Source organism: Chlorocebus sabaeus, chromosome 16 (assembly GCF_047675955.1).
Source record: "Chlorocebus sabaeus isolate Y175 chromosome 16, mChlSab1.0.hap1, whole genome shotgun sequence".
NCBI classification, from domain to species: Eukaryota; Metazoa; Chordata; class Mammalia; order Primates; family Cercopithecidae; genus Chlorocebus; species Chlorocebus sabaeus.
The window spans coordinates 79,166,107-79,184,325 of NC_132919.1; the positions used below are offsets into that span (position 1 = coordinate 79,166,107).

At 49.7% G+C, this 18,219-nt stretch overlaps 1 protein-coding gene across 1 annotated transcript in view; it reads right to left on the reverse strand.

Annotated features, from left to right (window-relative positions):
• Nucleotides 1-18,219, reverse strand: part of NPLOC4 (NPL4 homolog, ubiquitin recognition factor) — a 78,319-nt gene that overhangs the window by 10,970 nt on the left and 49,130 nt on the right. The window contains exon 13 of the mRNA XM_008013250.3: nucleotides 116-187. Within this exon, the coding sequence (XP_008011441.1) occupies nucleotides 116-187 (72 nt within the window). The remainder of the gene's footprint in view (nucleotides 1-115; nucleotides 188-18,219) is intronic.

Consider the following 18,219-nt stretch of genomic DNA (forward strand, 5'->3'; position numbering starts at 1 on the left):
GGCAGAGGGTACCTTAAATTGCAGCCTCCTCCCTTGAGCAGCCACCACCCAGCAGTCCCACCTCCAAGGCGCCCGATGGGTCTGTCTGCCCAGGCTGTGCATGGGGGGCACTTACATCTATGATGAGATACTCCACAGGCAGGGGCCGGGCCAGCTGGGTGATCTCGTTGCCAAACTTGTCTACGTCCTACAATAGTCAGAGGGGAACAGCAGTGAGCAAAGGTGATCAGTGGTGATGATTTTCCTTTCGCATGCTTGTCTCACCCTTTATTTTTATTTATTTATTTATTTATTTATTTATTTATTTATTTATTTATTTATTTTTTTTTGAGACGGAGTCTTGCTCTGTGGCCCAGGCTGGAGTGCAGTGGCCGATCTCAGCTCACTGCAAACTCCGCCTCCCGGGTTCCCGCCATTCTCCTGCCTCAGCCTCCCGAGTAGCTGGGACTACAGGCGCCCGCCACCTCGCCCGGCTAGTTTTTTGTATTTTTTAGTAGAGACGGGGTTTCACCGTGTTAGCCAGGATGGTCTCGATCTCCTGACCTCGTGATCCGCCCATCTCGGCCTCCCAAAGTGCTGGGATTACAGGCTTGAGCCACCGCGCCCGGCCTATTTATTTTTAGAGACAGAGTCTTGCTCCGTCTCCCAGGCTGGAGTGCAGTGGCGCAATCTCCACTCACTGCAAGCTCTGCCTCCCAGGTTCACACCATTCTCCTGCCTCAGACTCCCAAGTAGCTGGGACTACAGGCGCCCGCCACCACACCCGGCTAATTTTTTTTGTATTTTTTAGTAGAGACGGGGTTTCACCGTGTTTGCCAGGATGGTCTCAATCTCCAGAACTCGTGATCTGCCCGCCTCAGCCTCCCAAAGTGCTGGGATTACAGGTCTGAGTCACCGCGCCCGGCCTTCACTTTTTAAATTACTACAAATCTTATTGAAGTGTATGGATAGCACAAAGGAAAACATGCATATTTTTGCAGTGAAACCACCTTCCACCATTTCTTGGAGCTCCTTATTATAACCACAGCCTGAGAAAGCGGTCAAGCTCTCGGGCACTAGGACTCCCCACCGGGAGAGCACATCAAATGCCTCCCCTCCACCCACGGCGCTTGGCCTGGCACTCAGGTGCGATCTGCGACAGGCAAAAGGGTCCGCGTTCCCCTCAGGCTGGACCCATGCCCTGTCCCTCCTCCAAAAGCACATGAAGCCTCACAGTCTGAATGCTAACTCTTAGAATCTCGCTCACACCTCTGAAAACCCGACTTTCCAGAAACCGAGTACTTGGACATGAACAGAGTAAAGGCATGCACAAATGAGCGCACACACACACAAAGACACGGGAGCCCCACACCAATCTGTCAAAGTCTCAACTTGTTTTGCTTTGTCAGATGCATGGAACATAAAGTTTAATTATGGGGAAAAACGGCCAGCATATGTTCATTAATCATAAAATGACAATTAGATCTGATTTATGTCAAACATGCTGAGTTCAAACAGAGCTCCAGAAATAAATTCATAAGAACCAAAGCTTTTCATTAAGGATTCTGCAAGAGGGGGTCATATTTTCTATCTAAATCATCACTTAACATTATATAAATCATTCATTAAGTCATACGTAAATTATACATCCATAATTTCCAATTATAGGGCCTTACATAAAAGTTTACGTTTATTGGAGCTCTCAGACCCGAAATGATTGCCAAGCAAATCTCCCTGAGGTGTGCAGGGTTGGCGGGAGGCCACCCCTGGCACAACCACACCTTCCTGGGGACGTCAGGGAGCCCTGCTGTCTTCTGAGACACTCATCACAAGCTGTTCCCAAGTCAAACCAAGTCCATTATCCTAATGAGAAGCCCCAGGTCCCATGTGGCCCTTGGCCCTCCTCCTTGCTTGAAAATTAAGTTTCTGGCTGGTCTGAAGGTGATGAGTTATCTCAGTTGATTGTTCACAGTCAGTGACATATCCAACTCCTTGTTCTACTCTCTCCCCCTTCCTCACTACTGTACTTGACTAGTCTTAAAAAATAATAAAAAATTTTTAAATTCAATGTCTGGCCTGAAATGTACCTCAGTCTCCATACCCTCACACTTTTTCTCAACTCACAGCTAGAGAGCAGCCAACAAGAACTTGCCTCTACCCTCCCAGAGAAAAATGGTCCAAATATATCCAACCAATCTTTCCAGGAGGGCAGGAGAACGAACCTGTACTCTATTTCCATTTCACATATTGCTCCCCACCCCATCAGAGGCTACGTTCCTGCAAATACACAGTTCTGCTCTGTTTGCCTTCCTTGGACACTGAAATGACTTTCCACTGACGTGGGTGAGGGTCGTGAGTCCTCCTTCCACGTGACGAGTGGCTGCCACAGTAAGGACAGGCTTCCACATTCTGGGCTCTGCTGGCTGTGATGGGGACACTAAAGACACGGGGACTACTGCCTGAGTCCTGGGGCCTCAAAAGAGGTGGTTTTTCAATGGAAATTTGGTAGGAGGCAAAAATCAAATCCAATCAAACTAAATCACCATTTCCAAAAATACACGCTTGCCCCTACAAGAAATAACCTGCAACAACTCACACATAATTAGCCCATCTGGAATTCATCTTCAAATCTAATTAAGCTCTAATATGCAGAAACATTTTTCCAGCACCTGTTCACTTTAATCTCCCCCTCTAGGGATTTTTCTTGTTAAATGCCCCTCTCTCTTTTTTGTGTCATGCTATTCTCTTTCAAACTTAACTATCCAACTGTACCTTTTCCAGTCCCCAAGAAAATAAAGGTGTTGTAGCCCCCTTTCCTCCCTGGGGAAACAGGTAACTTCTACCTCTCCCCCAAGCCTTCACTCAGATGTTTTCACCAGCCAATCCCTAGGCCTACACACCATTTTAAAAGGCAATTACTTTTTATGGGCCTCAGCAAATGTCAGTTGGAATGTGCTGGGAGGAGGATGTCTTAATTCTAAGTTTGGCAGCCGTCAAAGTGTCAACAGCTTTATCTCCACCTGGAGTGAGGCACCAGGAGGTCAGAGGTTGTGGCCCCCAATGCCTCACCACCCGCCACAGGCCACTTCTGGAAGTACTAGCGCCAAGGTCTTGACACCAAGAGAAATCCAGGAATCAATGTCTTTGTTAGCTCAAAAGCATTGGGGATGCCTGGGGCACGGTGGCTCATGCCTGTAATCCCAGGGCTTTCAGAGGCCCAGGTGGGCAGATGGCTTGAGGTCAGGAGTTTGAGACGAGACTGGACAACATGGTGAAACTCCGTCTCTACCAAAAATACAAAAACGAGCTCGGTGTGGTGGCACACTCCTGTAATCCCAGCTACTCAGGAAGCTGAGGCAGGAGAATGGCGTGAACCCGGGAGGCGGAGCTTGCAGTGAGCTGAGATTGCGGCACTGCACTCCAGCCTGGGCCACGGAGCGAGACTGTCTCAAAAAAAAAAAAAAGAAAAGAAAAAAGAAAACGAGTGTCCGAAAGCTTTGTTTTTCTGAGTTATCCTGTGGTGGCTCAGATCCTGCTATCATTTGTGCCTCTTCTTGCCAGTTCTTAGAAAAGCAACACATTCAGGATTTCATTTACCTTTTCTAAAGCAGGGTTGATGCCATTCAATCAATGGAATTCACTGTTGTCCTGGCACAAAGCCCACATGCTTTTGTGTGTGTGTGTGTGTGTGTGTGTGTGTGTGTGTGTGTGTGTGTGTGTTTGGTTTGAGACAGTCTTGTTCTGTCACCAGGCTGGAGTGCAGTAGTGCGATCTCGGCTCACTGCAACCTCTGCCTCCAGGGTTCAAGTGATTCTTGTGCCTCAGCCACCACGCCCTGCAATTGTTTGTAGTTTTAGTAGAGACGGGGTTTCACCGTGTTAGCCGGGATGGTCTCGATCTCCTGACCTCGTGATCCACCTGCCTCGGCCTCCCAAAGTGCGGGGATGACAGGCGTGAGCCACCGCACCCGACTGACACTCGGTTTCTTAAAAGCACCACTGCTTAGAAAACAGTCCAGTCCATGTGCAACAACACAGCACCTGTCAGCTGCACACAGAACGGGCAGCTGCTATTTCTCGGGCCAGCTGTGTGCACAGAGCCACTTGGTTCTCACAACCACACCAGTCACAGGCACTACTGCTATCCCTGACACACAGCAAGACAGGAAGGGTTACAAAGATGAGTGAACCTCCTAAAGCGATTGGCGAGGACAGTTGGACAGCTGTGTAGATACTGGGCCCCCCACACCATGTGCACAGGCTCCCCACCTCCCAAGTCAGTGCTGGTGCTGCAGGGCCAGGACACACGCAGACCTCCCTCCTGCCTTTGGGGAACCTTGAAATTGAGGCTCGGACCCCAACAGTGGTCTCACACTGAGTAAGACTCTCTCCACCTCCACCGCAAGGGAAGATGCGAAATTTTCTCTTAGACTGGGAATATACTATAAGAAGTGATTCAGAATCTCTTCTCTTGGCAGTTTCTTAATTGATAAACTGTCCTGAAAAATGCTGGAAGCAAACACAATCTCCTACGGGTGAAAATGCTTATTTTAAAAAGCTGTGTGCTGCTGGGTCTTGTCCCAACAAATACAAAAGTGGGTTACAGGGCTATAGCGAACAGAGCGGTTTGGTAACAACAAAGGAGTACATTGCAGGTAAGTGGTAGAGGACGATGCCCAGAAGTAAGACATGAGGAGACACAGATACCTTGGTTTACAACGAACAGTGGGACTAGGTCAACCAGGCGAACATCTGGAGAAGCACAAAGCTAGATTCCTACCTCTACCAATATCATGCATAAATGGATTAAAGATCTCAAAGTAAAAATAAATCCTAAAAGCACGGAAAGAGTATGTAGGCAGATGCATAGTTCTGGGGTAAAGAATTACAGTTGGCTGGGGATGGGTGTGGTGGCTCACACCTGTAATCTCAGCATTTTGGGAGGCTGAGACGGGCGGATCACAATGTCAGGAGATCAAGACCATCCTGGCTAACACAGTGAAACCCTGTCTCTACTAAAACTACAAAAAAATTAGCCGGGCATGGTGGTGGGCGCCTGTAGTCCCAGTTACTCGGGAGGCTGAGGCAGGAGAATGGCATGAACCCTGGAGGTGGAGCTTGCAGTGAGCGGAGATCGCACCATTGCACTCCAGCCTGGGTGACAGAGCGAGACTCCCTCTCAAAAAAACAAAAAAGAATTACAGTTAGCCGTTGCACAACACAGGTTTGAACTGAGCAGGTCCACCTATACGCAGACTTTTTTCAACCGAACACAGATTGAAAACACAGCATTCAAGGGCTGGCAACTCCTGTATGCAGAGATCCAGCTTCACACACAAGCAGCCTGGAAGGGCCCACTTTGGGGCGTGAGTACAAGCGGACTCGGGTGTATATGGAGGTCCTGGAACCGATCCTCTGTGTCAACTGAGGGATAGTTGTACTTCCAAAGTTCGATGACAAAGGCAGAAATTACAAGAAAAAGAGTTAGCTGGGCGCGGTGGCTCAAGCCTGTAATCCCAGCACTTTGGGAGGCTGAGATGGGCGGATCACGAGGTCAGGAGATCGAGACCATCCTGGCTAGCACGGTGAAACCCTGTCTCTACTAAAAAATACAAAAAACCAGCCGGGCGAGGTGGCGGGCGCCTGTAGTCCCAGCTACTCGGGAGGCTGAGGCAGAAGAATGGTATAAACCCAGGAGGCGGAGCTTGCAGTGAGCTGAGATCTGGCCACTGCACTCCAGCCTGGGCAAGAGAGTGAGACTCTGCCTCAAAAAAAAAAAAAAAAAAAAGAAGAAAAAAAAAAGAAAAAGAGTTAAGGTATCTTTGAAATCAGAAAATACTTCAGCTTCTTTGTATAAAAGACAAAGAATGAAAACCTGGTTTGTTGGCCAGGCGTGGTGGCTCAAGCCTGTAATCCCAGCACTTTGGGAGGCTGAGACGGGCGGATCACGAGGTCAGGAGATTGAGACCATCCTGGCTAACATGGTGAAACCCCGTCTCTACTAAAATATACAAAAAACTAGCTGGGCGAGGTGGCGGGTGCCTGTAGTCCCAGCTACTCGGGAGTCTGAGGCAGGAGAATGGCGTAAACCCAGGAGGAGGAGCTTGCAGTGAGCGGAGATCCGGCCACTGCACTCCAGCCTGGGCGACAGAGCGACACTCCGTCTCAAAAATAAAAAATAAAATAAAAAAAAAACCCTGGTTTGCAACATACGACAAAGGGTTAATATACAAAGACCTCACAAATGAATGCTAAAAATGATGAATCACCTTATAAATACCTAAGCACACAAAGAGGCGACTCACAAAGAAAACAGTCAGTAAACACAGGAGACTCCCTGTGGCCAAAGAAGCACAGAGAGAGGGGTCCTGGGCCTGCTTGGTTCTTGCCAGCGTCACAGGCACGAGGGCCAGGCTGGTCTGCAGCACCACCCACAAGTGTCTACCCTGACACCTTCCCAGAGGAAATGTAGGAGGACACATAGACCCTTCGAGTACACAGTAAGCTTCGGCAACAAAATCCTAGTTCTGGGAATTCATCCCAAGCAATTTAAAGCATGCACTAAGAATGAGTTACAGGGTCCACCAAGTGCTGTTCACAGCACCAGATGCCAACAAATCCCATGGCCTGCTGAATAAGCAATGCCTGGACACAGCAAGGGGCAGTGGGTTCCTCCAAGATGCCCTCTGGCCCCTCCACAGCCAGCTCCTTGAAGGAACGCTGTCCTTCTTGCTGCTTCTATGCCCCCTCGACTCCCCACGGCACTCTGACCTGCCCCACCCCAGCACTGTGTGGTCCTCGCCAGATTGCCTGTCTGCACAGTTCTCCAGATGGGGGACCCCAGCACTGTCCCTTGGCACCAGGACATCACCCTCCCATCTCTCCCAGACCCTTCTCCTTGACCTCTTTAGAGCAGCAATCCTTGGAGTTGCTCAACACCCTCTTCTTTTTTCCCACTGAACCACAGCTTGGCTCATCTACTCCAGGTTAGCTCAACGCCCTCTTCTTTTTTTTTTTTTGAGACAGAGTCTCGCTATGTCGCCCGGGCTGGAGTGCAGTGGTGCAATCTCGGCTCACTGCAAGCTCCGTCTCCCGGATTCACGCCATTCTCCTGCCTCAGCCTCCTGAGTAGCTGGGACTACAGGCGCCCACCACCACGCCCGGCTAATTTTTTGTATTTTTAGTAGAGACAGGGTTTCACCGTGTTAGCCAGGATGGTCTCGATCTCTTGACCTCCTGATCCGCCCGCCTTGGCCTCTCAAAGTGCTGGGATTACAGGTGTGAGCCACCGCACCCGGCCAACACCCTCTTCTTTTCTCCCTCTGAACCACGGCTTGGCTCGTCTACTTCTGGGTTAATTTAGGCTTTCTCCGCAGATAGTCTGAAAAGCACATTATTGGCTGTATCTCTTGCCTGAGCTTCCAGACCTGAGTCCTGGCAAATGTCTGTCCTGCTACATCTTCAAACTCTGCATGTTGGCACCTGGACTCACCATCCTCTCACACAGACCCATGGCTCTACTCTGGCACCAGTGGCAACCCTACTCCCCCAAACCAGGAACCTGGCTTGAGACTGTGCTCCTCTCTGCACGCCTGCCAGGCCTCCGAAGCTCTCAGTCCCAACACACCGTCCTCATCCCCAAGGCCACAGGGAATTGACATGTGGCCTGGATTACCAACATCACCAGCTTCTCACTGGGCTCCCCAACCCCAAACCGTTCCCCACACTGCAGCGCAGGATGGGTCTTCTACAGTGGGGACCTCCCCTGCCCACCCCATCCGGCTGTCAGCACCTGTCCACTGCCTCTCCTACCTGGATTTCCGCCCCACTCACTCCTCTAATCTTGCTGCCTTCTCCTGACTCAGGCTACTGGCATCCAATGCCTGGACTGTTCAAAAGCTTCCTGCCTCCAGACTACCCCTCCTGACACCTCCAGTAGGAACATTCCAGAACCCACTTTCCATATCTCTTTCCATGGCCTCCCACTGTCCACCACAAGTCACTCCAGCTAGACGGCCCCCCCGGGTGCATGCTGTGCTCTCCAGGTACATGGCTTCAGCAGATTCCACTCCACCTGGCTTCCTCTCACACACTCCAGTCTCAGTGCTGTGAATGGCCACCTCGGCGGGCCCTGTTTCCCAACAAGACACCTCCACAGAGTCTGCAAGAAGAGGGACCAGGAGGGACCTGCTCACCATGGAGCCCCAGGTCCTACGCCTAACACCTGATCCACGGGAAGCGCTCAACAGATAAATGGTGTGACTGGTCCGTTTTCTCACTGCTATAATGAACTGCCCAAGACTGGGTAATTTATAAGAGGTTTAATTGACTCATAGTTCAGCATGGCTAGGGAGGCCTCAGGAAACTTACAATCATGGCTGGAGGGGAAGGGGAAGCAAGGCACCTTCTTCATAAGGCGGCAGGAAGGAGAAGTGCCAAGCAAAGCGGGAAGAGCCCCTTATAAATCCAACAGATCTTGTGAGAATGCACTCACTATCATCGAGAACAGGATGGGGGAACCACCCGCATGATTCAATCATCTCCACCTCATCTCTCCTTGACACCTGGGGATTACAAGTCAAGATGAGGTTTGGGTGCAGACGCAAAGCCTATCCACATCACAAAGGGTGCTAGAGGTGTCCATTTTCTTCTCACCAATCTACAATATTTAATTTTTTCATAATAAACATACATTTCATTTCATATTTAAAATGTTCCATCTTTATTTATTTAGAGACAGGGTCTCAACATGTTGCCCAGGCTGGAGTGTAGTGGTGCAATCAAAGCTCACTGCAGCCTCGAACTCCTGGGCTCAAGCAATCCTCCTGCCTCAGCCTCTTGAGTAGCTGGGGCCACAGGTGCACACAGCATAGACTGCACACATTACTGTTTAGTGCGGTGGCTCACACCTGTAATTCTAGAACTTTGGGAGGCAAGGCAGGTAGATTACTTGAGGTCAAGAGTTTGAGACCAGCCTGGCCAACATGGCAAAACCCCTCTCTACCAGCCTAGGTGACACAGCGAGACTCCATCTCAAAAATAAGTAAAGAGGCAGGGCGCGGTGGCTCACGCCTGTAATCCCAGCACTTTGGGAGGCCGAGACGGGCGGATCACGAGGTCAGGAGATTGAGACCATCCTGGCTAACACGGTGAAACCCCGTCTCTACTAAAAATACAAAAAATTAGCCGGGTGCGGTGGCAGGCACCTGCAGCCCCAGCTACACGGAAGGCTGAGGCAGGAGAATGGTGTGAACTCGGCAGGTGGAGCTTGCAGTGAATCGAGATCGCGCCACTGCACTCTAGCCTGGGCGACAGAGCAAGACTCTGTCTCAAAAAAAAAAAAAAAAAAAAAAAAAAAAGGTAAAGAGAATTCGAGCAGTCTGATGCAAGTACATCTTTAGATTTGAGACCCTCCTGTTGCCAGCCTCTCCCTCCTGCCTGGACAACATCCCCTTCACAAGTTCTTGGTCTAAAAGGTGGTCTCCACTCCAGCCTCCTGCTTCAGCTGACCCTATGGCTTCCTGTGAGCAAGGTGATCCCCAAACCTTCTGCATCCCATCGTTCCTGCCAGCTCCGCCCACCTCTGCCTCCCATCCTCATTGTACTGACCTGTCTCCAGATGCCCCAAAGTTGTCCCTGACACACAGACCATGCCCCTTCCTCTCTGTGTGCTAATTAGCTCCTTTGTTGGACACCAGGAAGCAGTATATGCCCATGCCAGTATTTCCCTTACGTTAATAAAAACACAAACAAGAAAACTTCTCAATCCCACTTCCCACCCTAGTGACTGTCCTTTGCTCTTTCCCTTGCAGTGAAACCCCCTGAAAGAATCATGCAGCTTGCTGAGGTGAGCTCACCCCCATCCTCCTCCATGAGCTCACTCTCAGCAGCCGCTCGTCCCCTACTCAGCCAGGCTCATCAAAGCTCCCAACATCCCTGAGCTGCTGAAGGCAAAGCCTCCTCTCCCGACTCACCAGGGAGCTCCTTTCTCGCCTGCCTTCCAGGGCACTATGCTCCTGCCCCCCAGCTCCTGCCTCCTGGTGCTCTCCACCTCCTTCCCCCAAGGAGGGGTTCTCCTCAACCATTCCCTTCAGGATGGACGACTCGGCCTCTCACCAGGTCTTGAGCACTACCCCAACACCATCTGTGCCATGTGCCTCTCCCGAGCAATACGCTCACCTTGGGTGGTGCCCCTGCACTGGCACATCACCAACAGATCCCTGGCCTTCCAGCCTGGCCTGGACACCCTGGAGTCTGCCTGCCTCTTCTCTCAATCACACCACACACTCAGCCTCCTCACTACTGCACGGCCATCTCTACTCTGTACCCTTGTCTCCTTTTCCAGCTCTTAGCCCAGCAGCCAGAGTGATCGTCTCACAGCCCAGACACAGCCGTCTCCCTTCAGCACCTTTCAGGAGCCCCGATCTCACTTCCAACCATAGATTCAGCTTCCAGGGGCCCCTCCCACCTCTACCCCAGCAGGCCACCCTACTTATCACTCTCTGTGCTGGGAACAGGCTGCTGCCTTTGTCTGAACAATCTCCTCCAGACATCCCCAGAGCTGCTCTGTCAATCAACACCTTCTCTCCCCTCTCAGGACTTGACCCTCCAGGGCACTCCAAGCTTCTCTACCTGTTCCGCAGCAGTGGCTCACCTCCCCTGCTGCAGCAGTGTCCCCAGTGCAGGGAGCCCTACTCAATTCTCCATGAACTCCGGGGCCTGGCAATTTACAGGTGTTCTCTAAACACTACAGAATGGATGCTGTGAGAGCACTGCACAGTGAATCAGGTCAGTGCTACCAAGGGCTTGACCACCCAAACACAATAGCTCTTACTCCCCAGTGGTGAGGAGCAGGGAGAAGACCCTGCGCAGCTCCAAAAGGCCCAGGGCCAGACTCCCACGCCCAAGCAGGGCCGGTGCCTGTTGGAGGCTCAGAAGCCCAGGGCCAGAGCTGGGGGCCTGGGAGAGATACAACATGGTGTGGAAGTACAAAATCCCCAGCGGACCTGGGCCAGTCCATCCCTGGGCTCACGCCCGTCAGACTGTTTCCTTGTGGCCGAAGGAGAAGAAAATTGAGATTTTAAAACAGAGTGGCCGGGCGCGGTGGCTCAAGCCTGTAATCCCAGCACTTTGGGAGGCCGAGACGGGTGGATCACAAGGTCAGGAGATCAAGACCATCCTGGCTATCATGGTGAAACCCCGTCTCTACTAAAAAAATACAAAAAACTAGCCGGGCGCCGTGGCGGGCGCCTGTAGTCCCAGCTACTCGGGAGGCTGAGGCAGGAGAATGGCGTGAACCCGGGAGGCGGAGCTTGCAGTGAGCTGAGATCCGGCCACAGCACTCCAACCTGGGCGACAGAGCGAGACTCCGTCTCAAAAAAAAAAAAAAAAAAAAATTAAAACAGAGTAAGGCTGGAAGTGGTGACTCACACCTTAATCCCAGCACTTTGGGAGGCCAAGGTGGGCAGATAACCTGAGGTCAAGAGTTTGAGACCAGCCTGGCCAACATGGTGAAACCCCGTTGCTACTAAAAATACAAAAGAATCAGGCAGGCATGGTGGTGGGTGCCTGTAATGCCAGCTACTTGGGAGGCTAAGGCAGGATTGCTTGAACCTGGGAGGCGGAGGTTGTAGTGAGCTAAGATTTCACCACTGCACTCCAGCCTGGGCAAGAGAGTCAGATTCCATCTCAAAAAAAAAAGTCAGTTAATAAAATCACCATGTCACAAAAGAACTGGAAGCCAGCCCCTTGTCAAAGTGCCTAATTGTTACTTGTCCTCAAGAGGCTCCCTCAAACCCAATCAACCAATTCTCCCTGCCCCAGAAGAATAAGCCCATGGACGCCAGACCCTTAGCACAGGTACAGACAGTGAGAAGACAACTGGCTCCAGCGAGAGGAGCAGCCAGTCCTCCAGAACGCCAAGGCCACCTCTCCTCGCTCCCCCACGGCGACTACAGAAATCAGCCAGTGAAGGCAGTCCACGGGAAGACAGCGTATTCCCGGGTTGCCAGCCAGCAAGGTGGTAAGGGCACAGCTACAAAGCCAAGTCAGATTCCAGACACTAGAGTCACTGTCCCATGTCCAGAGGAGTGGAAATACAAGGACCGGGGGCTGTGTGATCTCTGTGGCAGAAGGGTCGTAGCCTGCCACATCCTCACACATCACACAGGCAGCAGCAGGAAAGAACATTCCTGAAAGCAGAGGTGCACGGATAACTTACACCTTCTGGGCAGAGCTAGTAGCTCCGCTATACCCTGGATGGAGTCCCACACCATCTCAAAACGTCTCTAGGATGTGCTGACAGCAGAGACATGCTTCCGTGGCGGACCCACCGCACCTGGTGTCAGAGAGGGAACATGAGGAGGGCGCCTCTGTACCAAAGAACACCCAAGGGGCCCACCGAGGGGCCCAGGCACCACAGTGAATCACCAGAAAACATAGAGCATAGACGGAGCCAGTCGGAAGCCTTACTCAGGGAACGTTTCCAGAGAACTTACGGTTCTAGGAGCCTAAGCTGAGGCCCAGTGGTTGTCCCGCAGGCTGCAGCAGCACAGCCAGGAGGGCCATGAGGTAAGCGAGCTGTGGCATGACGGGCATGAAAGGGCAAGCTGGAGATGCCTGCACGTCAGATCCATACCAGGAGGTTTTCAGACATGATGCACGATGAGGGGCATGGACCTGAGTTTCACCTTCAGTGGGAAGCAACTGAACACCTAAGCATCTAACGGTGTTCTGTGTGTGTATGTATGTATGCATGTTTTTGGAGGAGTCTTGTTCTGTTGCCCAGGCTGCAGTACAGTGGTACAATCATAGCTCACTGCAGTCATGAACTCCTGGGCTAAAGGGATCCTTCTAACTCAGCCTCCTGAGTAGCTGGGACGACAGGCTCATGCCACAGCACCCGACTAATTTTTTTTTTTTTTTTTTTTTGCAGAAATGAGGTCTTGCTATGTTGCACAGACTGGCCGTGACATCCTGAGCTCAAGCAATCCTCCCGCCTTGGCCTCCCAAAGTGCTGGGATTACAAGTGAAAGCCACCACACCTAGTCTATCAGTGTTCTTTTTAAAGGAAAAAACAGGAGACAGTCAAGCGCCTCCTGGCTGTACAACCATCTATGAGTATGAGTCTTGTCACTGTGTGATAGGCAGGAGGTCCCACCCTGCCCAAACAAAACCCCCACCAGCTGGGCTCTGGGGCTGCACATACGGCTCCACAGCTGCAGACTCGAGGCGGATGGACAGTGAGCCACAGCCAGCCTCCTGATCTGAAGAAACACAGAAGCCCAAGGAGCCTCCCCGCCAGGGCTAGGCCTCCTCCCTGCGGCACTGCCCCTGCGCACTCATGACTCAGCACCCATGTGCAAAAGCACCAGCAGCTACTGCCTCATGATGCAGCGCGCACGTGACATACCCATGTACATTCACGTCTGAAAAGTTATTTTAAACTCTTCTTCCTAATTATCAAGAGAGACATTAGTGTGACTTTTTTAGAGAGCGAGTTGGAAATATCTATCAAAACTCAAAAAACCTTCCTCCCCAGCAGTTCTATTTTGATGATATACAAAGATGCCACGGCAGGGCGCGGTGGCTCACGTCTGTGATCCCAGCACTTTGGGAGGCTGAGGCGGGCAGATCACGAGGTCAGGAGATGGAGAACATCCTGGCTAACACGGTGAAACCCCGTCTCTACTAAAAATACAAAAAATTAGCCAGGAGTGGTGGCGGGTGCCTGTGGTCCCAGCTACTCGGGACACTGAGGCAGGAGAATGGCGTGAACCCCGGAGGTGGAGCTTGCAGTGAGCCGAGATCAGGTCACTGCACTCCAGCCTGGGTGACAGAGCCAGACTCTGTCTCAAGAAAAAAAAAAAGAAAGATGTCACATGAGGATGTATGAGGGTGTTAAATGTGGCACTTTCTGTAATAACCAGGAAGAACCAAAGGCCATCAACACAATACCAATTAAATACATTCTGATCTGCCCATGTAGTCAATAAATGCACTCATTTATTCTCCATAATTACAAGTCTTTGAAGTTAAAAGAATAGAAAAGGAAACAACTCTACCAGATGCAAAGAGTAGTTATCATTAAATATGTTTTCTTCATGTTTCTCTGCAAGGGACAAGCGTTCCCTTTCACAAGAAAGGTGAAAGAGAAAAGCCCCACTTCCTGCCCCCGACTGCCCCATAGACAAGGGTGGCTGGCTGGCCCTAGTCCCTTGGGAAGCTCCTGGTCCTCACAGGACTATGTTTACACCCATGCTTTCTAAAAAAAACTACACGTGAATGATGACACAGATGTGCCTTCAAATCACTTCCCAAGGTCAGTATCTGCACAGCTCCCCTCATCTGTCCACAAAACTCTTCCTCATTCTCTTACTGGCTGCATACGGGACAGGGCAAAGCTGCAGATTCTTCTCCCTCCTGAAGGACAGTCAGGAAGCTTCTACTCCCACCCTGTGTGTGAGTGCATGTAAATGTATGCCCACATACATGTGCAAATGCCTATATGTGTCTTCAAAAAACAAAAAAAAAAAATTGGTTTTATACTGTAGGTACAGATGCACTTTTAATTTTACTTTCTAAGTTTTATCCCTTATCTTTCAATGATTTGTAAATGCATACCTTTAGTAACCACATGCTATCCCAGAGTCCAGCTGTAACTTAATATCCCCTTGGGATGGGGCTGTTCAATTGTTTCCAATTTTTATTGCCAGAGACAACAATATGATGAACAACAGCCTTAGACAAATATTGGTGCAAGTTTTGTTTACAAAGCATATTTTACCTTCAACCTCAAAGTCCATGGGAAGACTAAAAGGATGACTTTAATGTTGGCTTTTACAGTTCTCTTTGCTCCAACTGGTATTTTCCTGAAACATGAGAAATCTGTCTCAAATCCTACAGGGCTATAAACAATTTTGGGACGTATTTCTAGCCTATTCTCACTAACAGCGGGCAGATAAGCCCTCTATGAAAACAACAGAATGATTAAGGAAATGTCACATATTTCATGACAAAAGGGAGCTCCATTCCTAAGTGCAAGAAACTTATAATAACACATGGAAATAAAAAAGCAAATTTCCAACCCGAAAAGGGTATTTAAAAATAATCCTACAGAAAACTCACAGTTGATGATAAAATCCTACAAGCACTTGCTTTACGATTAAAAGCAAGACAAAGGTGCCAGAGACTTTCACTGCCATCAGTGCTGTTTGGGAGATCCCAGGCAGAATCGGGATAAGCCCAGAGAATGAGAAGGGCTGATGATAGAAAGGATAATACGTGTAGGAAATGCGAAAGACTAAACTTAGAAATAACAATATTGAGGAACAGATAGCAGTTGCTGGATACAAAAATTTACCTGTTTCAAACAGCAACACTTTAAAAATATAATTTTAAGACAGTGCTATTTTGTAATAGGTTAAAAATAAATTAAAGTACCTAGGAATAATCTAATAAATGATAGGTAAGACCTCCACAGAGAAAATTGAAAACCTTTCTAAGAGACGTTAAAGAACATGGGAATGAGGCCGGGCACAGTGGCTCACGCCTGTAATTCTACCACTTTGGGAGGCCGAGGCGGGCGGATTACCTGCTGAGCTCAGGAGTTCGAAACTAGCCTGGGCAACATGGTGAAACCCTGTTTCTACTAAAATACAAAAAATTAGCCGGGCGTGAGGGCGTGGGCCTGTAGTCCCAGTCCCAGCTACTCAGGAGACTGAGGCAGGAGAATTGCTTGAACCCAGGAGGCAGAGGCTGCAGTGAGCCAAGATTGCGCCATTACACTCCAGCCTGGGCGAGAGAGAGAGACTCTGTCTCAAAAAAAAAAAAAAAAAAACAAGAGTATAGTATTAGTTCTGGTTTAGGAAAACTGGCCAATGGAATAGAAGAGGGTCCAGAAACATCCATGATTCTCCATGACTCAGGGAGACGACTGACGACAGAGAAGCATCAAAGATTAACAGGGAAACAAAAGTTTGTTTTTATTCCCAAAACCGTGCTCATATAGCTGATTATCCACAACGTTAAGAAAGAAATCAAGGATGGGTGAGGTGGCTCACGCCTGTAATCCCAGCACTTTGGGAGGCCAAAGTAGGCGGATCATGAGGTCAGGAGTTCAAGACCATCCTGGCCAACATGGTGAAACCCAATCTCTACTAAAAATATAAAAATTAGCCAGGCGTGGTGGTGCACATCTGTAATCCCAGCTACTCGGGAGGCTGAGGCAGAAGAATCGCTGAACCCAGGTGGCAGAGGTTGCAGTGAGCTGAGATCAGGTCACTGCACTCCAGCCTGGGAGACAGAGGAAGACTCCGTTTCAGGGGAAAAAAAAAAAAAAAGAAAGAAATCAGAGGCCAGGTGCAGTGGCTCACATCTGTAAACCCAGCATCTGTAATCCCAGCACTGTGGGAGGCCGAGGCAGGCAGATTGCTTGAGCCCAGGAGTTCAAGACCAGCCTGGGCAACATGGTGAAACCCTGATTCTACTAAAAATACAAAAGAGTTAGGTGGGCATGGTAGTGTGTGCCTGTAGTCCCAGCTACATGGGAGGCTGAGGCAGAAGGATCACATGAGCCCAGGAGGCAGAAGTTGCAATGAGCTGAGATCACGCCAGCCTGTACTCCAGCCTGGGTGACCGAGTGAGACATTATTTCAGAAGAAAGATACAGGTCAGGCACAGTGTCTCATGCATGTAATCCCAGCACTCTGGGAGGCTGAGGCAGGCAGATCACTTGAGATCAGGGGTTCGAGACCAGCCTGCCCAACTGGGTAGGAGGGAGGAAGAGGAGGCAGGGGCCTGAATCCAAACCAGATAAGACGACCCCCAGCAAAGGGGACCGTGGCACTGAGACAGAAAGCCCCCTCCCTCCTCCTGCAGGAAGTGAGTGCTGGGAGACAAGAGTCGGGCAGAGACCCTAGAAACACAGGAATTTCAAACATGTAGCCATTCTCCCCCCTCAAGATGTTTGCAGCTGGGTGTGGTATAATCCCAGCACTGTGGGTGGCCTCACACCTGTAATCCCAGCACTTTGGGTGGCCCAGGTGGGCAAATCGCTTAAGGCCAGGAGTTCCAAGACCGGCCTGGCTAACACGGTAAAACACAGTCTCTACAAAAAATACAAACAATTAGCTGGGTCTGGTGGCACATGTCTGTAGTCCCAACTACTCAGGAGGCTGAGGCACAAGAATTGCTTGAACTCCGAGAGCGGAGGCTGCAGTGGGCTGAGATCACGCCACTGCACTCCAGCCTGGGTAACAGAGCAAGACTGTCTCAAAAAAAAAAAAAAAAAAAAAAAAAAGCTTGTAAAAGTTTTAAGGTACATGGGATACCTACATAATTAAGCGTATGAGGCATGAGAAACTTCTGCACAGACTGTATCTCCCAGCCTTTCAGGGCCAGTGAGACAAAGATTTAAGGAAGACTGTCACCTCACAAAGAGCACTACCAGGCTCTCAGATGGTACCCCTAACACTGTAGAAAAACAGAAGGATCAACTCATCAAAATGCAAGTCAGTTCTGACCTGCTACTTGCCGCCTGGATGGAGATGGACAGCTCACCACTACCACGTTTCCCATGAAGGAAAGGAAAGCCCTCTCTAGAAGAAGACACCCTGCTGGAGTCTCTGGCTCGTGATACACAACGAGCACCACACCGCACACACTCAGCACCCCAGTAACAAGGACGGACAGACAGATAGTCCACAGAAAACACACTGCAGCTGTAGACCTACATATGCTAACCCATAATTAGAAAAAAAATCAATTAAAACTGACGCAGAAATAGCAGGTGACATAAGTTAGTATATAAGAACATTAAAAGTTAATATGGGCCGGGCGCAGTGGCTCATGCCTGTAACCCCAACACTTCGGGAGGCTGAGGCAGGAGGACTGCTGGAGGCCAGGAGTTCAAGATCAACCTGGCCAACATAGTGAGATCCTGTCTCTAAAAAAAAAAAAAAAAAAAGGAAAAAAGACAGAAAAAAGTTCATATAACTGTATCCTCTATGTTCAAAGAGTTAAGTAGAAACACGGGAAGCAATTAACAACTTAAACTTCTAGAATGAAAACTACAACGTCTGAGATTAATAATATGCCGCATGAGACTAACTGCAGATCAGACACTGTAGAAGTCAAGATCAATGAATGTTAAGACATAATAGAAACTATCCAAAATGAAACACTGAAAAAGACTGAAACAAAATGAAGAGAGTATCAATAAACTGTGGGAAAACTCCAGGCA